This window comes from Coffea arabica, chromosome 8e (genome assembly GCF_036785885.1).
Source record: "Coffea arabica cultivar ET-39 chromosome 8e, Coffea Arabica ET-39 HiFi, whole genome shotgun sequence".
In the NCBI taxonomy this organism is placed as follows: domain Eukaryota; kingdom Viridiplantae; phylum Streptophyta; class Magnoliopsida; order Gentianales; family Rubiaceae; genus Coffea; species Coffea arabica.
In genome coordinates, this window is record NC_092324.1 from 2,025,916 (window position 1) to 2,047,211 (window position 21,296).

Genomic DNA, 21,296 nt, shown 5'->3' on the forward strand with positions numbered 1-21,296 from the left:
CATTACTTTTTTTGTGGCCAATGCTATTTGTACTGCTGACGAATCTTCTTTGTAGTTTGGTATCAGGGAGTCTAATAATAGACAACCCTGTTTTTATTTAGCCTTACAAAACACTTAAAATGTATTTAACTCCAACAAGTATAAAATCTATGGCATTTCATGCGCAGTTGAGAACAGCAGTGTATCGGCATTTGCAAGTAGTATTCTTGAGTTTCAGGTCCACCTTTTTGGTTTTCTTGTCTTGAAACATGAAAACTCGAAGAGCAAAGCGTTCTCCGGTATTCTTTTTTCTTTTTTCTTTTTTTCTTTCCGGCCACATGTTTTTCAGTAGTTCTCCTAGAATCTTGAGTTCTTGATAATGATTTGATTCTAATGATTATGCTGATTGAGAATTACATTTGGTAGCAGCCATTTTGGCCCTCCATTGTAATGAAAAAATGGCTGAACATTAAGCCTAAGGCCCATGACTTTAGTGAGGATGAAGTTGACACTGAAACTGAGAGTGAAGATGACGGTATGCATGTTCAGCACAATTCATCCATTTCAACTCGTTTCTTGGTTTTTCTCTCCCTGCTTAATTGTTTTATACAATTCGCTGCTATCTTTATTAATTATAGTGTTTCGTTATATTCGACTTAGATTGATTATCCTTTGCTTGCCTTGAAATGGTTCTTCTGTTGCACTTTCTTTTCAGTTGACTCCCTTAAAGATGAAAGAATCGATCAGGATCATGCCCGTAGGATCCAGGGGAGCCAATCTGTATGCCAGAATGAAGATTCAGGTAATTTACAAATTTTGGTTCTGTGAAATCTTTCTATAAAATTGAAAACTAGCTTTCTTTCGTACCTACAAAGAGCATGCCTGTATATTGAGGTAAATAGGTTTTCTCTAGTTTTTTTCACTTTTATGATCATTTCAAACTCCACAGCTTGGCAACTAGCAGTCCAGTGCAAGTGCAAATTGATTGGTTAATGCTTCCTTTCTTAAATGGTATTCGTTCATTCAGTTATTAATTTGCCCCACTCCTGCACTTTTCTTGCGAACTCAACTGTAATCACTTTCTTCAGGAATATAGTAACATATATTTTTCTTGGCTGTGGTTCAATTATTGTAGCCAGCTTGAATGAAAATTTATCTTTTTACCCGATGTCTTGTCTTGAGAACATTTCAACCTTAGATTGGTTTGTCATGCTGTTGGAGAAGACGGCATTGCATTTACACTTGACAATGGTTTCAGGGAATTATTCAAAGGAATACTCGCCGAGACACAGGAGAGGAAAATCAGAAACTCTTAGAGTTCAGTATATAAGCAGAAGAGATGTGAGGTTTGGCTCCAAAACCATGATTTTGGATATGTTCTCTTATAAACGAATTGTCAGTGCTGAAATCTTTATCAGGTGACAAATTCATTGGGAGTTCTTGTTTCCTCTGCAGAGTGACAATAGGTACTTGGAATGTTGCTGGAAGGCTACCAAATGAGGATCTTGAGATTGATGAGTGGCTGTCTACCCAAGAACCTGCAGATATGTATATTCTTGGGTAAGTACTTGATATTGATAAGGTCGTTTCCAGGTCTAAGAGCTGCTTGCTCAAGGAAAAAGTAGTCTAAGAACCTCATCTTTTACAGTGAGTTTGTAACATGCCAAGACCACCTGCAACACACATGATTTAGGTTATCGAATTTTGAAAGAATGAAATGCCTATAAACAATCACTTGATTCTGAAGCTCCTACAGATAATATTCAATCTAGAATTCCCTCATTGGATAACTTTGAGAAGTATATTCAACTTGATAAAAGCTTTATTCTCTTCTAGAACTGGTTGAACTTCCCAGAAATCCCTTCCTCAATTGTGCTTCACTAGTCGTTTCCAATTTCTATGTCTAGACTGAAATATGCATTCTGTGCATCCTGCCAACTGGAGCATCTATTGTTCTTCTCTGAACATGTCTAAACCACTCTGCTTCATCCCAAACTAGTCTTTACTTGCTGTGAGGATTTATCCGGATTTGAATTCCGAGGTGTTTATGCTTGCTCACAGTTTCCAGGAGGTGGTTCCTTTGAACGCTGGAAACGTATTCGGAGCAGAAAATAGAAGGCCAATTCCAAAATGGGAGGCTATAATACGAAGGACCTTGAACAAGTCACCAGAGCGTGAATCTATACAGAAAAGCTACAGTGCTCCTCCATCCCCAGTATTAAGGACTTCTGCTGCTGCTGACATGCTTGCTGAAGTTGCAGAAACTCCTATCCTAGACACTATCAGCATGCAGTCTATTGGTACCAATGGGATATGTGAAACTGAGATGACTGTGGCGAAGGACATTCAATTGCAGCGAATATTTGGAATGGACAGCAACAATAGATTGGACTGGCCTGAACGTTCACTGGATGCTACACCTCAAGTTCTTTCTTCTAGATTGAAGTTGCGAAGAGTTTTGAGCAGCTCCGGAAGGATGAATGAAATGTCTGAGGAGAGTCGTGGGTTGAAAAGGGTGCACCACAGCTCCGGAAACTTAGCAATGATGTGGATGGATCAGCAAGATGGGCTTGAAGTTCTTAATCCTCTCTCTGATGGGTCTGATCAATATTCTGAGGAGGAAGACGACTCTTTTCTGGAACTAAGTGAGGCCAACCAAAAACTTGAGGCAAAGGATCCCGTAAAGTTGCGCAACAGGTATGTCCGGATTGTCAGTAAGCAGATGGTTGGGATATATGTGTCAGTTTGGGTGCGTAGAAGGTTGAGGAGGCACATAAACAATTTGAAAGTCTCTCCTGTGGGTGTTGGGCTTATGGGTTACATGGGAAACAAGGTATTATTGAGCTTTTCTAATTGTTTAGAATTAGTGCCATTTGATGAAACAAAAAATTGCCTTTAAATCATGCACTTGGTCAGTTCCTGATTCTTTGGTCTTATCTGCGCGTCCTATCACATTAAGGCAATGAATATGAATATGTAGTGGCTGCATTTCACATTATTAAAGACCTTACTAATCCTGCTTCTGCCATAGGGATCTATTTCTTTGAGCATGTCACTTTACCAGTCACGGTTGTGCTTTGTATGCTCTCATTTGACCTCTGGACAAAAAGAAGGGGCTGAACATAAACGCAATGCTGATGTAAACGAGATTCTAAGAAGAACTCTGTTCTCCTCTGTCTTTGAAAGTGATCAGCCTCAGACAATTCCATCTCACGAGTATGTATTTCGCTGCAATTTTCTTTCTTTTACCGCTGAGAGAGGAGGAAGGTGGTTACTAATCGCATTGTCATATTAGGTTATGCTTTCTAGAAAATTTTCTGTCCTCGAGATATACTACTTTCCCAAGACTTGGAAAATTTGTATTTGGTAGCTAGCAATTTCCTTTTACCTTTTATTTGTCCATTATGTTATTGTATCATGAGTTTGAACCAGATTTTTGTCTAAGCAGTCAGATATTCTGGTTTGGGGATTTAAACTATCGCATCAGTATGTTGGATGAAGAAGTACGGAAGCATGTTGCAAACAAGAAATGGAATGAACTTCTTAACAGTGATCAGGTGAGATTCAAGTCCCCTGATTTGCATCCCTATTATTAGGTTCAGTTGAAGCACATAGGGTTTTGTCCAAGTTTATAGGAGGAGGAGGAGTACTTTCTTCTGGATTTTAGAAGTATTCACTTGACTAGATCACAGGGTTGATTTTTTTTTTCTTTTAACTAGTGTCCTTTGGTTAAGTTAATTTTCTTGCCCAAGGGACATTTTTATTTTGAAAAATCAGAAGAAGTTTGCTGCATGATGATAAATGAGAAAAAGCTTACAATAGCAGTATAAATGTGGCAGCTTAGCAAAGAGCTACGAAGTGGGCATGTATTTGACGGATGGATGGAAGGGGTCATAAACTTTGCCCCAACTTACAAGTATGAATTCAATTCTGACAGATATGTTGGCGAAGATCCAAAAGAAGGGGAGAAGAAGAGATCACCAGCATGGTAAGCGAGATCTTTAATAGCTAAATCTAAGATCTTTGTGATGATGAAGGAAAGTATTTGACTACAGTAAAGACCAAAGTTACACAACTGTGGCAGAGACTCAATTAAAATTTTCCTCCATCACTTGTTTTGAAATAAGTGTTTCACATTTTTTCCAGCGTTCTTTTTCTCAGTTAGTGATTAATGGACACCAATCTCCTATCGAATCAGTTTGTAATGGGTTGGGTGACATCATTCTATTGGGTTGGGTGACGTCATCTGGGTAGAGCTGGTAACTGTTTATCATCATCTTTCTTTCGACTAAATCCATTGTTTCATCATGGCATATATATATAGGCACGCACACACACACACATATACTTTTTTTTTTTTAGAGATATAAAATGAAGTGATCTTGCGTCTTATGTACATCTTTTAGACAGGAATCATCTTCCAATTGCAGGTTTTTTAATTCTGTACATTTTGGTGCTCAAAGTAATTTATTGCATAAACTGCACTTCTTATTTTGCATGCAATTTTTCCCAATGCACATTGCATTATCCAGTAATGTTTAAGAGAATTGATCCTTCAGGTGTGATCGCATTCTGTGGTTGGGAAAAGGCATAAAGCAGCTGTCTTACAAGAGAACAGAGCTGAAGCTCTCAGATCATCGTCCTGTCAGTTCAATGTTCTCGCTTGAAGTTGAAATCTTTGATCATTGCAAACTCCATAAAGCTCTGAAATCCAGTGCAGCAGTGCATCCTGATATTTTCCTCAATGAAGGTGGGGAATTTGAGATGTAGCATACTGATAACAAGTCAAGCAGTGTAAAAGGTAATTCAAATAAGATTTTCATTTCCATGGTTACTGAGTATCTTTTTTGTTCTCTTGGAAAATGAAATGAGTATCAGTTTTATTCTATTGGTATTAGAGTTCTATATAATAGGACGATTAGCATTCTTGTTTGTGAATTGGTTGTACTTGAAACTTTTTTGTGTTTTCACTATGAAATTGCTAGGATCACCACTTTTGCCTGTTCATTGAACTGCATTCTGCATATTTTTATTTTTGTATTGTGTATAGATTGATAAATAATCACTTTTTGCTGTTCCCTTTTCAAGCAGGTATACAGGCTTCAATGGACTGAATAAAAGTTTAGTGGATAGTAGAAGTTCATCAAGCCCATAGGAAAAACCAACTCTTTCTCTCCCTTAAAATGCGCTCCAGAGACGTATCTCAAAGTATCATCCAGAGGCCTTTGCATTTTAAAGATGGTAGAACGTACTAACCTTGATCCATAAAGACCAAGTTAACAACAACAACAGCTATGACTTTGGAGCATCTGTATCTGTATGGTATAAGAATTTGATAGTTTCTTTGAATTCACAAGGACAAAGAAGAGGTGACTTTCTTCATATGTACATAGCAGGAAGAACCACACGAGCTTGTTTTTAACTTTCTTTTGTTTCTCTTTTTCAGCTGGAGTGAGTCATATCTTGCCAGTTTTCTGAGTTTATGTGGATGTGGGGAAATTCAATTGTTCCTTTTATGCTTAATGGGCGGGGAAGGGATTTTTTTTTTATGTAGATGATAAAATTTTGTCTGTCCTCCTATCCTTTGTGAGCAGATGGGGACCTTACTCTGTAACAGATTGTCTATGTGGAATACATAAGAAGCAGCTTTTATGATCCTCCACTTAGCTGTAACTCACAGTTGTCTTTTTTGAAAGTCCAATTTACATCAACCTCCCTCCCCAGGCCGTTGCTACCTTGTATTCTCTCTTCTTTGGATCCCACCAGTCTCCTCCCCAATCCTTTAAAACATGACAAGAATAACTTGATTTAATCCAATCTCCTCGCTCATGAGTACCACTTGTCTCAACGGTTTGTCAAATTAGAGGGTGCTTTCTGGATATACTCCTTGTGGTCAAGATAAAATGCATGCTTTGTCTTGTACTTTTTTTCCTCTTCTTCGACTTGTTAATTTTCTACCATTAGTTGATCCTCCTCCTAATGAACTTTCAGTAAAGGCACAGCCACCATTAAATCTAATTCTCACTTTTACTGAGCTACCAGATAAAGCAGGCAATTTAGCTATTGTTAGGTCCATCTACTCTTGAAACAGTAAAAGTTCAAAGTATTTCATGAAAGCTAAGTTGGTTTTGACAATCCAAATGAAACCAGTAACCAGATTCTTTAAGAGCCTAGATTTTGTCAACTTTTCCGTACCTATACATAGAGAGAAGCTGCTATTGGAATCTCCTTATTGGCTCAATTTCCATTTCTGTAGAATCTCGTTCACAAGTTTTATGTCTGAGTCCCAATGAAGTCCGTGCAAATATCATTCTTTGTACTTGTTTTGACAATTTTTCGCGTCAGAAATTCAAGATGTGATAGCCCTCTCGTTCTTGACTACTACAAAGAAACATGCCCCCATTTGGAAGAGATGGTGCAACGCATTGTTGAAATTGCTGTGCTCGAAGATCCTCGTATGGCTGCCTCGCTGCTACGGTTGCACTTCCATGACTGTTTTGTCATGGTTTAGCCTCTTTTCTGTTCTCTTTCACATTGCTTAAGTTATACGTAGTTGCCTTTCTCGTAAGATTACATTCACCGATAACAGGTTGCTGTAAACTTGGTATTGGTACATACTGGTAAAACACTTTCTAACTGATGAAAAGGCTAGTTGTGCTAGTAATCCTTGAGGATGATTCTGAACTTGACATCATCCTCTTTTTCGTGTCTTCAAGGGAATGGATAAACCAAATCTGTACGATTCCTAATGCTAAATTCGAAGGTTAAACTTCTACTATGCACTATGTCGGAATAGGATGGCTAGGTTGTTTAAAACCATAAAATTTAAGTTGTCAGTTGGCAAAGTAAGAATTGCCTACTAATTTCCAGCTTGTTAGTAAAGAAAACTAAAATCTGCATACAAGAACTTCTAAAACTTTTGTACTTACTCATCATCTAAGGCCGTAGAACAGTGCTGGCATTCGAAGCAAGATGGTTATACAACTTTCTGCAATAATTTTGAAGTAGACAAAGGGTTATTGCTGGTAAAATGGGAGTAATTTCATTGGTCTCTAACAGTGGCCCTAATTTAGCAGTGAGATTACCTGTTTTTGTTTTTAATCTCTGTTGAACTCAATCTTTGTAGGGATGTGATGCATCAGTTTTACTCGATGATTTTGGAAATGTTATAAGTGAAAAAGAAGCAGGGCCTAACTTGAATTCTCTGCGAGGATTTGAAGTCATAGATGAAATAAAGTACGTAGTTGAAGAGTCCTGTCCTGCTACTGTTTCATGTGCTGATATAATAACCATTGCTGCTCGGGATTCAGTTGTATTGGTACTTCTCTCTTCCTTCTACTTCATATTTGCACACATTTTTGGATTACGTCTCCTAAAGATGAATACTGATGGATTCTGAGATGCATGTCTATTTCATTGTACTTCAAGAAAAATCAAAGTCGTTGTTGATTGATGTTATAGACAATCCAAATCCCCAGAACTTTGATGATTTTAACATGGTTGGTGTAGTATGTAGAAATGGTGAAAATTAAATGAAAAGATTGTTTATTGATCGCCAATTGTGCGGTTCCAATAAGATTTCAACCATCTGAATATTGTTTTCATAATCTGCTTCCTCATTTTGATGGCAACCAAATCATTTCCAATTTCCAAACGCATTCTTCTGGGGCTCTTTGTTAAAAGAGAGGAGGGCCCGGGTGGGAAGTCCTTTTAGGCAGGAGAGACTCTCTTACAGCAAGCTTCAATGGTGCCAATCAGTTTATTCCAGCTCCAAACTCCACTCTAGACAGCCTCATAGTCAACTTTCAACAACAGGGTCTTGACACTGCAGACTTGGTTGCTTTATCAGGTAACTGTTGAAACATTTTATCCCTCAATGACTCTTAAACTGAATTCTAACTTAAAAAGAACGTGACAAAATGCTCTTAAAACTTACGAGATGGAATTCCTGTTTTCAAAAGGTTAGTCCAGAAGTATGAAGCCATCAGTAACTTACTTCAGAGTCTTCCTTTTTGTGCTTTGTTATCAGCTTTTGGTAAATATGTTCGCGAGAGTTTGTTATCTTCAAGTTTTTTCCATGAGCAGGCAGCCATACTTTGGGAAAAGCAAGGTGTTTGAGTTTCAGGCAAAGGATCTACGACTACAATTCTGAAGAAAAATACGGCTATCGTGAGAGAGATGAGGAGTACCTCAGTGCATTACGATCATTATGCCCAAGATCAGGGAGGGATAATACGCTGGCACCACTTGATCTCAAGACACCAGCTAGGTTTGACAACCACTACTTCATTAACATCATTGAAGGAAGAGGACTGTTGATATCGGACAATGTGCTGGTAGACCAAGGTCTTCAATGGGAAATAAGAAAGCATGTCTTTGCTTATGCCTCTAATCAAGAATATTTTTTTGATTCATTTGTAAACTCAATGATCAAGATGGGGAATGTTAATGTGCTCACTGGAAACAAGGGTGAAATTAGAAAGAACTGTAGATTTGTTAACTCTTATACAATTTGAAAAGAACAAGGAGTAGGACTCAATGTTCTTTTGAATCTTGGTTACTTTTGTGAATCGTTGGTGTAACAATTTCTACCTATCCGCTTTCATGTTAGCTCCATTGGTTTGCTACTGATGAAATTTCTACTCTAGTTTAAATATAAAAAAAAATCTGAGGAACACTGCCATTGGTAGCAGGAAATCGCCCCTAGCTGCCGAATGTCACTTTCAAATCCTAACTGATGGAAGTTTCATTCCTACAAACAAGTAATCGTTCAGAGTGAGGAAAGCTTAACTTCTCCCCTCCCTAATTTTTGCCCCTTCTCCCACCTCCCCTTCTGGACCAAGATTGCATGAGTATAAGACGAAAATAGGGGACCGCACAGAAACATTTTGCTAGAGGATCAGACTTAGATAGATTGAAGCCAGCAAGCCAGTTCTCAGAGAAGTGCAGATACAATGGCCCTATTGGGTGCCATCGATCACACCAAAAGTTGGTTTCCTGTCCATTCCTAATACCTGCGTCGATGATAGGACGGATCGTTGCTCCTGCGTTGATTGTTCTGCAACAACCTTCATTCCAGCCATGGTGGAAGCACTGTTGAGAAATTTCAACGGAAAGAGAGCTTTTTCTTTTTGCTTTTGTTTTTGCTTTTTCTTTTTCTTTTGCTTTTGCTTTTGCTTTCGATAGGTTTTTTTGTACAATCTGTTTTGATTTGCATGGCAGCCGTGGCTGCCCCCCACCGCTGGGTGGGGGTCACACGGGTTCTTCCTCCCCTTCCTTTACGAAAAAATCCTTCTCAGTGTTGTTTGCGAAGCCCTCTTCACTAGAGACGCGACAGGTTCAAGCTACTTTGGCTACGCATCATGGGGAACCTGCTGTTGTGTTTAATGCTGAGGATATATCTGCTATTGTTTCTTCGTTTCGGTTCTCTCTGGTTGGCAAGTTTTCAAAAGGATGGCCGACAATTCCAGATCTACGCAAGTTCTTCCTTTCTCTTGATCTAAGGGATTCCGTTTCAGTGGGCCTGCTTGATTTCAGACATGTTCTGCTAAAGTTTAACAGTGAGGCAGATTTCCTGCGGGTCTGGGTTAGGAATATTTGGTATGTTTATGGTTGCCCCATGAGAGTATTTAAGTGAACCTCTAAATTCCATGTTGATCGAGAATCATCGTTGGTTCCAGTATGGCTTAGTTTACCCAAATTACCAGTCCATTTATTTGACAAACAATGCTTGTTCCATATTGTTTCTTTCCTGGGAAACTTCTGCAACTTCTCTTTTTTCTCGGCCGAATGTTGCTCACGTCTGTGTTGAGGTAGATTTGTTGAAACTGTTGCCGACGTGGGTTTGGGTGGATATGGGGGATGGTAATGGTTTCTAGCAGCTCTTGAAACCAGAAAACATACCCAAATACTGTGGCCACTGCTACCGTCAGGGCCATGGCGAAAAGCAATGTCACGTGAAGTATCTTGAGCTCCACCCGTCGAACCAGAAGGTGAGGGGCTACATAGCTCACCTTCACTGGATGAGAAGTAGGAACATACTGATCATGGCGTCTTGGTGCAGCCAGAATCTGATTTGTGATAGGCCTTCAAGAATGGTGTTATTGTTTCAGCACCTGTGACGGATGATCTTCGGCACCAATCGCCCCTAGATCTTACCTTGACGCAGAATGGGGTGTCTCCAACCCTTCCTAAAATAGTTGAAGTGGCGATAGAGGCTGCAACAGACCAATTGATTCATATTATTGCTAACCAGGTTGTCAGTGAAACTGATGCTGATGTCCAAGATGTTGCTGTGGCCTCGGCTGGTAGTGTCGAGCCAGCGAGTGATAGAATGGAACTAGAAGTAGACTTGCAGGACCTGATGCAGGCAGAGGTGGATAGCCAGCAAACTGTGATGGTAGCCACTCTCAACCTCTCTCCTCGCAAAACTGGTGAGGTGACAGACACATCCATGGATGACTTGCGATGGCATTTGGATGGACTGAAGAACCCAGATGAATGGCCGCAGGTCACTCACCGCCGATCAAAGAGAAATGGTGTACCACCCCAAAAATTTTGCTGCTCGGAGTCATGATTAAGTCTCTTTTCTGGAACGCTAGAGGGGTGGACAATGCTCTTACTTTAGCTCTCTTGAGAAAATTGAAACATCTACATCAAATCTCGTTATTAACACTGTGTGAACGAATGGTGGGTCATGAGCATCTGGATATTGTTCGTCGGAAGCTGGGTTTCCTGTTTGGTGTCTCTAACGAGGAAAGTAGGGTTTGGATTTTTTATAATGTTGAATATAAGTGTGATATTGTTGCGGCTTGTCATCAATTTTTGGTGTTGCAAATTGCTCATACTTATTTTTCCCGCTCCTTTATTGCAACCTTTGTTCATGCTTCGTGTGACCTAGATAAGTGTGAACTGCTCTGGCTACAATTATCAAGGGTGCATTGGTTGGGAGAGCCGACAATCTTCATGGGTGATTTTAACATCGTTGTTGGGTTTGAGGAGAAGAAAGGAGGTCGGCCGTTTCGTTTCTCTAAGGCAGAGTCTTTTTAAAATTTTACTGATGGTGTTGGCTTGACGGACTTGGGTTTCTCTGGGTCAAAGTTCACTGATGGTGTTGGCTTGACGGACTTGGGTTTCTCTGGGTCAAAGTTCACTGACAGGTTGTCGATGCCTGTGCAATAATAAAAATAAACCTAATTGCCAGTTAAAATAACCAAAACCTGATTCCAAGTACTAGAGCAGGGACTCTAGGTGTGCAATGGATTATTTGATTCACCATGTTCTCGAAGAGTTTGCTTGATCCGATATACTCGGATAGGATGATTTTTTTTCACAAATAATTATGAATTTGCAGACAGGACAAGTAGGGTCGTATCCCCAGGGACTGGGGATATTTGTCTCTTTAGAAATCCAAAGTAACACATGGGGTGTTTTTGTATAAAAGATAACAATTAAGACAATTCAACTAAAAATTAAATGACAATTCACTAAAGTTAAGGTAATAATAATTAAAGGTCTAGCCAAGAAATAACTTCAATAATGGTTCACCTAATTGATCATCGATGCACAAGCAATTTCAATTATCTATTAATAAATAGGTTATAACTGCCAAACAGGCGATGACAGTCAACCCCTCCTTACTGTGTCGGTGATTAAGGTACGCCCGTTAATCACTGCTCTAATTGAGAAATAATTTTAGGTACGCCCATAAGATTTTATTCCCCAATTGCCTTATGTATTAGAGGAGCCCTATTCTAACCAAATAATACATTACCATGGTTATTTCAGATTAGCCCGCGTATTCCTCTGACACGAATTTAATCATACCAGTTGTCACTAATTCAGAGCAATTAAACAATTACAGATTTAATGCCCCAATTGACAATAGATTCCCAAATTAACTAATTATCCGGATCCAAAACAATCAATTAATTGAACAACCACAAGCACTGTAACCAGGGAATATGCGAATACCAATAAATAAAAGAAAAAGATAAAATTAAAACGATTTCACAATTTTTAGATGAATCGAAGTCTTCGTTGGAAAAAGAGATTAGTTCATCTCCGTTGAGGAAAACCCGTGAAAATTGCAGAATTAATTGTTGCATACATCGTTCCTCCATGCGATGAAGAGAACCGATTCAATTAAGAATAAAACAAAAGAACTGCTAAGGCCAAAGAATGGCCAATTGTTTTCCGCCTCCTTCGTGCGGCCTCTGATGGCCTAATAAAATAATACTACTAAGACTAAAAACAAGTCTCCTAATTAGGATTGTCCATCCCTCATACTATGGAAAGAAACGAAGTAGGAATTAGCCGAGGCTAGCTTTTTCCCTATTTTTTTGCACATGGCGGCTGGCTCTCCCAAGGCTCCCTGGAGTCCTCCTCGCAATTGACCTCTATCTCCTCTTTAACCGCGGCCAACAAACTAGGAGATTTCCTAGTTGACACATTTCTTATTTGTGCTGAACTACCTTTGTCAATTCAGATCATATATGGTAAATTCTTACCTTTTTTTATCACATTTTGCTCCAAATTCCTATAATAAGCACAAATACCAAAAGTGAATAGAATCTGGCAATTAATTCACATCGGGTTAGGTAATAGGGGAATTTAATTATAAAATAAATGATAAAATTGTACCCTATCATTCACGTGGTGCAATAATCGTCTGGGGAGGGCTCGAATCTGGAAGCGTCTAGATAAAGTTTTGGTGAACCAGTCATGGTTAGATCTAGGTGTTAATACCTCAGTGGCACATTTGAGTAGAGTTGCTTCGGATCATTCTCCGTTGCTAGTAACTTGTTCCTTGGCTGTCAACAGAGGTCCTCGGAGTTTCTGTTTCTTGGATTTTTGGAGTTCCCACGGTGACTTCCTTAAGGTGGTGCGTCAAGCTTGGGAGATGGAGTGTGAGGGGCGACCGGTTAAGGTTTTGATTTTGAAATTGAAGGCGGTAAAACATGCGTTACGGGTATGGAACAAGGAGACATTTGGAAATGTTACTGATCGCGTCTGGAAATGGGAAGAGCAGGTCCAGTTATTGGAATGTTCATTGGAGGCAAGCCCGACGGAGGAGGGGCAACAATGGCTTCTCCAGGCGCAATGTGACCTCAAGGCAGCTCTATTGAGGGAATCTAGATATTGGCATCAAAAAGCTTGTATCCGGTGGTTAAAGGAAGGTGATGCCAATACTAGGTTCTTTCATGACCAGTTCAAACAAAGACAGGCACGTTGTTATATACATCGAATGAAGGATAAGAATGGAATCTGGGTTGACGAGCTACCTAAAATTGAAGACATGGCGGTTGAGTACTTCGCTGAAGTTCTGGCGCTATCTGATCAAGGACAGGTAGATCAGCCATGCTTAGACGCTATCCCCTCAATTGTCTCTGAGCCGGAGAATGAGGCTCTTCAACAAGTCCCTACTGAGGAAGATGTTAAAAAAGTGGTTTTTCAGATGAATGGAGAGAGTTGCTCAGGGCCAGATGGGTTTACAGGTTCTTTCTTCACTTCCTGTTGGGAAATAGTAAAGGGTGATGTCTGTCGGGCGGTTTGTGATTTCTTCGCTAGAGCGGAGTTGCCTTGGGGATACACATCGACGCTGCTGGCTTTAATTTCAAAAATACCAGGTGCGTCCTTGTTTTCGGAGTTTAGGCCAATCAGCCTATGTAACTTTGTTAATAAAATCATATCAAAACTGTTGGCAATGCGCTTGGAGGTCATTCTGCCTAAGCTAATATCGTCTCAATAGAGTGGTTTTGTGAAGGGTAGGCAGATCTCTGATAATATATTACTGGCTCTGGAAATGTGCTCGGCGTTGAGGAAGAAAGTTAGGTGATCAAATGTTGCGCTGAAATTGGATATGGCCAAAGCATATGACCGGGTGTCTTGGTTTTTTTTAATTCAAGTTATGAGAAAGTTTGGTTTTGAGGAGCGCTGGATAGATATGATTTGGCGGTTGATCTCCACATGCCATTTTTCTGTTCTGGTTAACGGCAAACTTGTGGTTTTTTCAGATCTTCTCAGGGGTTGCGCCAAGGGGACCCCCTATCCCCGGCCCTATTCATCATTGCGGCTAAGGTGCTTTCCAGGGGCTTAAACACTTTGATGGGGGACCGACAATTTTCTCCGTGCTTTGTTGCCTGGGGATGTCCGCCGTTGACACACCTTGCTTATGCTGATGACATCATTATTTTTTGTAATGGTAGTAAACGTTCATTAGCATGTGTAATGGAGGTATTGGGCAAATATTAGAGGATCTCCGGGCAGTTGGTGAACACTTCTAAGAACTGTTTTTTGGTGGATAGGAAGGTATCCCTTGTACGGCGTAGGGTGATTGTGCAGGCAACGAGGTTTTCTTTTAAAGAACTGTCGGTCACTTACTTGGATTGCCCCTTGTATGCAGGGAGAAGGGTGAGATCCTTGTTCAATGGTTTATTAGATAAAGTTTCACAGCGTTTGAGTTCTTGGTGAGGCTGGTGGCTGTCAATGAGTGCTCGTGCTCTACTCATAAAGCTGTTGATTTTGGTTCCTAACTTTTGATGATTACAAAACAAATGGATGTTACTAACATCTCCTTAAAGGCTTTTTCAGTAATGAAACAAATCTGGTTCAAAAATTAAGTACATTTGAAAAAGACAGAGTATACTGAACCTGTCAGACGCTCAAGAAGACAGTACCGGACGTCCGATAATCATTGCACAATTTTGGACGCATGCTTCGGACGTCCGATAGGATCCTTCGAAGTCGACAAAACTATCAGACGTTGAATATGTCTCTACCGGACATCCGATAGAAACAAGATAATTTCTCAAATCTCTTTGTTTGCTGTCGGACGCACAAAAAGATTGTACCGGACGTCCGAAAGAATTGAAGAAAATCTCTTAAACTCACTGCCTGCTGTCGGACGCATAAAACAGGGCTATCGGACGTTCGACACTCCAACGGCTAGTTGACTCTTCATCTACTTTCTATCCGTTGGAAGCACTAATGAGGCACTTTTTTGATCCTATATAAATAGTGGTTGGTCAGATACTTCAAACAATTTTTGAACACTGAAGATACAAAAGATCTAGAGTGATTTTAGTGAGAAAATACTCATAAAAAAAGATTTGTAGTCTTAGTGGTGTGAGGTTCATTGTAAACTTTTCATTTGTGAGTGAATCTTTCATGAGTGTAACTCTGTGAGGGTTGTCCTGAGGGATAGTAAAACGTCTTGGTTTGACCGAGTGGTGTTCGGGACAAGGAGGAGGTGAACCTTTCTTTGTACGCAAGAGTGATTGTAATTCATCAATTTGAAAAAGCTTATTTGAATTAATCTACAAGCTCAAGAGGAGCTGTGTAGTTAATTGGTTTGTAATTCTTTCCCTTTTATTTACTTATTGTTATATTGTGATCTTTTAATTGCTTATCGATTGGTTGTCTTCGATCCTTACAATTGGTATCAGAGCTTGGTCTCCTAGAGATTAAGCTCAATCGGTTTTGGAGTAAAACTGACAACCAATTATGCCATGTTTTTTGAAGGACATTCTGTCATTAGACCACCTATGTTTAATGGGTCAAATTATGTGAGTTGGAAAGAAAGAATGATTATCTTTTTGTAATCAATTGATATTGAATTGTGGCTTATTATTAGTGAAGGTCCATATGATGCCTCTTTTATAGATGAAAATACTCATACATCTAGACCAAAAATAAGAAGTGAACTGACTGCTGTGGATAGAGCTCATCTCACCTTAAATGTAAAAGCCATGAATGTGCTATATTGTGCCTTAGATTCAAATGAATCTGCTAGAGTCAAAGGCTGCAAGTCAGCCAAGAAAATTTGGGATAAATTGAGAGATTTTCATGAAGGTAGTGAGAATGTTAGAGAACAAAAGAAGTATTTTCTGATTACAAAGTATGAATCTTTCAAGATGCAACCTCATGAAAATATTGATGAGATGTATTGTAGATTTAATGACCTCATTAAGGATTTGGAGGTGCTAGAAAAGGAATACTCTCTAGGTGAGAAAAACAGAAAAATTCTGAATGCCTTATCGAAGGATTGGGAGAGTAAAGCGACTGCTATTGAGGAAGCTAAAAATCTAAATACCTTACCCATTGAATCTCTTATCAACTCTCTAACTTCTTATGAGTTGAAACTAAAGTTCAAGGTGTAGGAGGAAGAATGTACAAAGGTGAGAAAGAGTATTGCTCTAAAAGTTTCACAAGATGAAGATGATACAGCCTCCGTGAGTGAAGATGACACGGAAGGTGATGATAGTGATATTGCACTCATCACACGAGACTTCAAAAGAATACTCAACAAGAGTAAATTCAGAAAAGGTGGACCTAGCAACTCCTTCCCGAATCAGTCCAATAATTTGAGAAACAAAGGAAAGATAGAGTTCAACAAAAAGTAAACTGATAAGTGCTTTGAATGTGGCCAACCTGGACACTGCGCAAGTGAGTGCCCAATGAAGAAGAGAAAAGGTGAAAGAAAACCCAGATTCAATAACTTCCAGTTCACATGGAATGAATGCAACTCCGATGGTGAAATTGAAGAGGAAGAAGAATCTGCTCAATTGGCTTTCATGGCCATTGGAGATGATGAGATAACATCTTCTAACTCTCAATTTGAAAGTGATGATGAAAGTGATGATAATCTTGAATCTTTTATTATAAAATTGCATGATAGTTTGAAAGAATCTTGTGTTAAAAATAAGGAATTGAAACACAAAATTAGTTTTCTTCTTCAGGACAATACACGCATTTTTCAAGAAAACAAGAAACTGAAAACTGAAAATGATTTCTTGAAAAAGAATGAGATTGATTTACAAAATAAACTTGATAGAAAAACAAGGTTTTGTGACATACTAAAAAATGAACAAAATTGTTTGAAAAGAAGAATGAATGATCTTGGCCAGTGGCTTCAACATCAGAAACAGAATTACCTTCAAAGGAATGATAAAAAGTCTCACTTTAGCACTCATAAGAACAAATTAAATTATCATGCAAATGATTTTACCATCCATAGGAGATGTCAAGTCAGTTTTGTTAAATCTGTTCATTTGAATTATCCATCAACTATGTGCAGTTTTTGTTGTCAATTCGGTCACATGAATAGCAATTGTTATGTTAAGAAAAATATGAGAAATGGTATGAGATGCATGTGGATAGTTAGACATGATGCTAACTCTAACAAGTAGGAGATATTGGTAAGATTGATGAGATTCTTGTTCATAATATTCGTTTGTAATTTTCTTTTGATGTTTCTGATGCTTTGAACTGAGTTTTTCTTGATGCTTTTGGATATTATTGAATTTTTACAATGACCAAAAGGAGAAATGAATGATGCTGATCTAATGATGATTTGCTTTGATAATTATTTTGATAGTTATTTCTCCGTTTGATATTTCTTTTATTTTTTCTGTTTGATACTTATTTTGATAGCAATTCTCTGTGAAATGTTGGTATATTGGTGATTGTTGAACTCTAATATCATTTCTCTGGAATACTGGACTATCTATTATTGTTGTTGGATCTTTATTGCTGATTCTTACTCTCATCTTATGATGACAAAAAAGAGGAGATATGGATGCTATGTGTAAGGGGGAGTTATTCTGAATTCATAAGTTTCGATGCATTGTGTGAGGGGGAGCTTATGCTTATATGCTCAATTTTTTTCTTTCTTCCATCCATTGTTTTGTCATCATAAAAAAGGGAGAGAATGTTGACCTTGGTTCCTAACTTTTGATGATTACAAAACAAATGGATGTTCACAATTTCGGACGCATGCTTCGGACGTCCGATAGGATCCTTCGAAGTCAACAAAACTATCGGACGTTGAATATGTCTCTACCGGACATCCGATAGAAACAAGATAATTTCTCAAATCTCTTTGTTTGCTGTCGGACGCACAAAAAGCTTGCACCGGACGTCCGAAAGAATTGAAGAAAATCTCTTAAACTCACTGCCTGCTGTCGGACGCATAAAATAGGGCTATCGGACGTCCGACACTCCAACGGCTAGTTGACTCTTGAGCTACTTTCTATCCGTTGAAAGCACTAATGAGGTACTTTCTTGATCCTATATAAATAGTGGTTGGTCAGATATTTCAAACAACTTTTGCACACTGAAGATACAAAAGATCTAGAGTGATTTTAGTGAGAAAATACTCATCAAAGAATATTTGTAGTTTTAGTGGTGTGAGGTTCATTGTAAGTTTTTCATTTGTGAGTGAATCTTTCATGAGTGTAGCTCTGTGAGGGTTGTCCTGAGGGATAGTAAAACATCCTGGCTTGACCGAGTGGTGTTCGGGGCAAGGAGTAGGTGAACCTTTCTTTGTACGCAAGAGTGATTGTAATTCATCAATTTAAAGAAGCTTATTTGAATTAATCTACAAGCTCAAGAGGAGCTGTGTAGTTAATTGGTTTGCAATTCTTTCTCTTTTATTTACTTATTGTTATATTGCGATCTTTTAATTGCTTATCGATTGGCTTTTGGATTGGTTGTCTTCGATCATTACAAAAGCATGTGCTGTCCTCAATCCCGATTCATATTTTGGCAGTATTGGTGCCTCCAAAGGGGGTAATTGCTATGTTGGAGCGGATGTTTGCACGGTTTTTTTGGGGGGAATCAGAGTTTGGGTTTAAGTGGCATTGGTTTGCATGGAAGAAATTATGTCGTCCCGTGGAGGAGGGTGGAGTAGGTTTTCGTTCGTTACAGGCCATTATTGAAGCTTTTTCCTGCAAGCTATGGTTGCTGTTTGGAAGTGGGCTTTCGCTCTGGGCCAAGTTCATGAGGGCTAGGTATGTTGGTGAGTTACACCCAAATCAGGTCTCTATTTCTCCTAAGTTTTCCCCTATTGGTAAACGAATGTTTGGGGTTCGATCTTCCATGGAGATGTGGCTAAAATGGGATTTGTCTAGGGGGGATGTTGCCTTCTGGTGGGATAATTGGAGTGGGCTAGGTCCGTTGGCATAGAGGTTTCCAGATTTAGCGTCAAACGCTCGGGTTCATGACTTTTTGCGTGAGGGCCAATGGGATCATTTGGCCTTGGCTGCCTTTCCCTCAGAGGTCGCAGAGATGGCTGCGGTTTCTTTCTTTTGTTTTGGTAAGGTTTCGGATAGCCTAGTTTAGACCTTAGAACCTTCGGGGGAGTTTTCTACAAAATCTGCATATCAGGTAGTACGATCCTCTGGGATTCGGTCATGGGCATTTGCTTCTATCTAGCATTCTTTATTTCCACCAAAATTTTCCTTTCTTATGTGGAGATTGTTGCATGAGCTGCTGCCGGTGGATGATATGTTAGCAAAGTTTCAAGTTCATAGCCCCTCTAGGTGTCAATGCTGTTCGCCGCCTCAGTTGGAAACACTGCAACATGTGTTTGCTAGCAAATGAGGTTTGGGGTTTTTTTGGGCAATCGCTAGGTTTTGCAATTCCTTCAGTTGCTTGTGTTAGGTCACGATGCTACAAATGGTGGTTGCTCCCTGTCAAAGGGAGGGCATTGAGGTGGCTATCCGGTGTGCTATCGTTGCTTATTGTCTGGTTCTTATGGCGGGCTAGAAACATGGCTAGATTTGAGGGACGAAACATATCCATTGTTAAGGTTCGGGGATGGATCATCGATGAACTGCGGTTATTGATCCAGGTTTACTTTCTGACCATGACGAGGGTACCACTTCAATGGGCGATTCTGGACTCGCTATCCGGGGTTCGGAGGTCCTTAGTATCCATTCTGGTGCGATAGGTGTGTCCTTTGGACAGTTTCCTTAAGTTGAATACGGATGGTTGCTCTACTCCTTAAGGTGGGGGTAGTGGTGGAGTGATTAGGGATTCCTGTGGAAGGCTCATTCTGGCTTTTGCTGATTTCTTTGGTCCGGTAAGTCCCCTCCAAGCGGAGGCGCGTGCGCGCTACTTTTGGGTCTTCAGTTAGGGCGACAAAGAGGGATGTTGCATTTAATTGTTGAATCTAATTGTCTCGTCTTGATCAATTGTTTATGGGGGGGAGGGGGAGGTCCAACAGTCATTCGCCCTATCGTGCGTGCGATTCGGTATGCTGCTCCGGAGTATCATTAGTTCAAGCACTGCTACAGGAAGGGAAATATTGTGGCTGACTCACTGGCTTCCTCCGGTACTACGCATGGGTCTTTCGAGCTCTTCACTAGGGCTTCTCAATCACCATGTCGCACTAGAGGGTTACTGGCCCTAGATATACAGAACTTTTGTAATTTCGTTTTTCCTTTCAGAGGTAAGGGTGCGGCCTTCCTTCCTGCATTGTATTCTTGGGCAGATTGAATAATAATGTGGGATTCGGTTAAAAAAAATTAAAAAAAATGCCCATCCTTGCAAAAGCGAGATACAAAGCACCTTCATTGCTCATTACTTGTTTCATCATTTATTAAATGCAGTAATTTCTTGACAAATCTTGCTTTAGCAAATTTTAATTTTGTAGTTGATCCGCAGTTTATTTTTCATACAAGAAAATTGTAGTTTTGGTTCCAAATGCTTGTGGGATGAATACTTTTAGTCCCTAAATTTTCAAAGAAAGCAAATGTAATCCTACATGTTCCAATCTCTGAGCACATTTGCACATTTAATCCTACTAGTATGGATGTACGTGCATTGCACGTTGCAAGTATTTATTTTGGTGATACCCTTGCCAAACATATTCCTCAAGTGCGATATCTCAAAACAATCAATTAATAAAGGGAATCCATTAAGTATCGCTTGAATTTCTTAGTCTCATTACTTGAGTATCAACTATTATTTGATAATCTAATATATCTTTTGATTGAGATATGAAAAATAAAATGTCTTGGGAGTCTAAAAACTAACCTAATATGTCTAATAATTTTTTATACGATCCAAAACTATATTAGTTTGAAAACTGACTTTATTTTTCAATTATTGTAAATGATTTCAAAGTACTAATTTTTGTAAACTTGAATCCTAATTACATAATGACATTTGTACCTCTATATCCACATTAAAACGTACACATAAGCTATGTAGATGCATTTTCTTATGTTCAAATATATTATCTAGACATAGACTAATTCAAATATTGGAGTTGAGGTATTTTTTTTCCACAATTAATCAATATTTGTCCAAGCATATCCATAGAAACGAAAAATGATGCTACACGAGTATGTAGGCCTTCTTTTTCTCTTTTACTCTAGTATGCAACTGTATTGCTCTCGTTTTCTTCTCTGTTTTTTTTGTTTGAAAAAGAAATATTCTCAATTAAGAAAATTAGTGTTATCCTAATCATAACTTCATAAGTCAGAAGATCATGCAAAGTAAATTAATGACTAAGAAACTGTTAGGAAATT

General features: G+C 39.1%; 2 protein-coding genes across 6 annotated transcripts; both read left to right on the forward strand.

Annotated features, from left to right (window-relative positions):
- On the forward strand, positions 1 to 5,641 carry LOC113702767 (type I inositol polyphosphate 5-phosphatase 2). Of its 5 annotated transcripts, XR_003451263.2 has the most exons (12): positions 15 to 278; positions 406 to 514; positions 695 to 781; positions 1,238 to 1,325; positions 1,435 to 1,539; positions 2,041 to 2,812; positions 3,011 to 3,195; positions 3,428 to 3,536; positions 3,819 to 3,967; positions 4,539 to 4,780; positions 5,071 to 5,348; positions 5,426 to 5,641. XR_003451263.2 is itself a non-coding variant. In XM_027223901.2 (11 exons), the coding sequence occupies exons 1-10, from the start codon at positions 249 to 251 to the stop codon at positions 4,747 to 4,749; spliced, it is 1,845 nt and encodes a 614-aa protein (XP_027079702.2). In that variant the 5' UTR covers positions 15 to 248; the 3' UTR covers positions 4,750 to 4,780; positions 5,071 to 5,641. The 5 variants fall into 5 exon arrangements, 4 of the variants coding, with proteins under 4 accessions (XP_071917676.1, XP_027079702.2, XP_027079704.2 ...); XM_027223901.2 differs by having other exon boundaries at positions 5,071 to 5,641; XM_027223903.2 differs by having other exon boundaries at positions 16 to 278; positions 409 to 514; positions 5,071 to 5,641.
- A 137-nt stretch (positions 5,642 to 5,778) lies between these two features.
- Positions 5,779 to 10,867, forward strand: LOC140012938 (peroxidase 20-like). The gene is made up of 4 exons (XM_072061576.1): positions 5,779 to 6,484; positions 7,106 to 7,297; positions 7,663 to 7,828; positions 8,065 to 10,867. Exons 1-4 carry the CDS (start codon positions 6,269 to 6,271, stop codon positions 8,493 to 8,495), a joined length of 1,005 nt encoding a protein of 334 aa, XP_071917677.1. The 5' UTR covers positions 5,779 to 6,268; the 3' UTR covers positions 8,496 to 10,867.
- Positions 10,868 to 21,296: the final 10,429 nt, after the last annotated feature.

What these genes read in the sequence shown, in the direction of transcription:
- LOC113702767 (XM_027223901.2), top strand. Translation starts at nt 249, where the DNA reads ATGAAAACTCGAAGAGCAAAGCGTTCTCCG. An exon ending in GAAGAGCAAAGCGTTCTCCG is followed by an intron (nt 279 to 405) that starts GTATTCTTTTTT and finishes TACATTTGGTAG; the next exon opens with CAGCCATTTTGGCCCTCCAT. An exon ending in AACTGAGAGTGAAGATGACG is followed by an intron (nt 515 to 694) that starts GTATGCATGTTC and finishes CTTTCTTTTCAG; the next exon opens with TTGACTCCCTTAAAGATGAA.
- LOC140012938 (XM_072061576.1), top strand. Translation starts at nt 6,269, where the DNA reads ATGAAGTCCGTGCAAATATCATTCTTTGTACTTGTTTTGACAATTTTT. An exon ending in TCCATGACTGTTTTGTCATG is followed by an intron (nt 6,485 to 7,105) that starts GTTTAGCCTCTT and finishes CAATCTTTGTAG; the next exon opens with GGATGTGATGCATCAGTTTT. An exon ending in AGACTTGGTTGCTTTATCAG is followed by an intron (nt 7,829 to 8,064) that starts GTAACTGTTGAA and finishes TTCCATGAGCAG; the next exon opens with GCAGCCATACTTTGGGAAAA.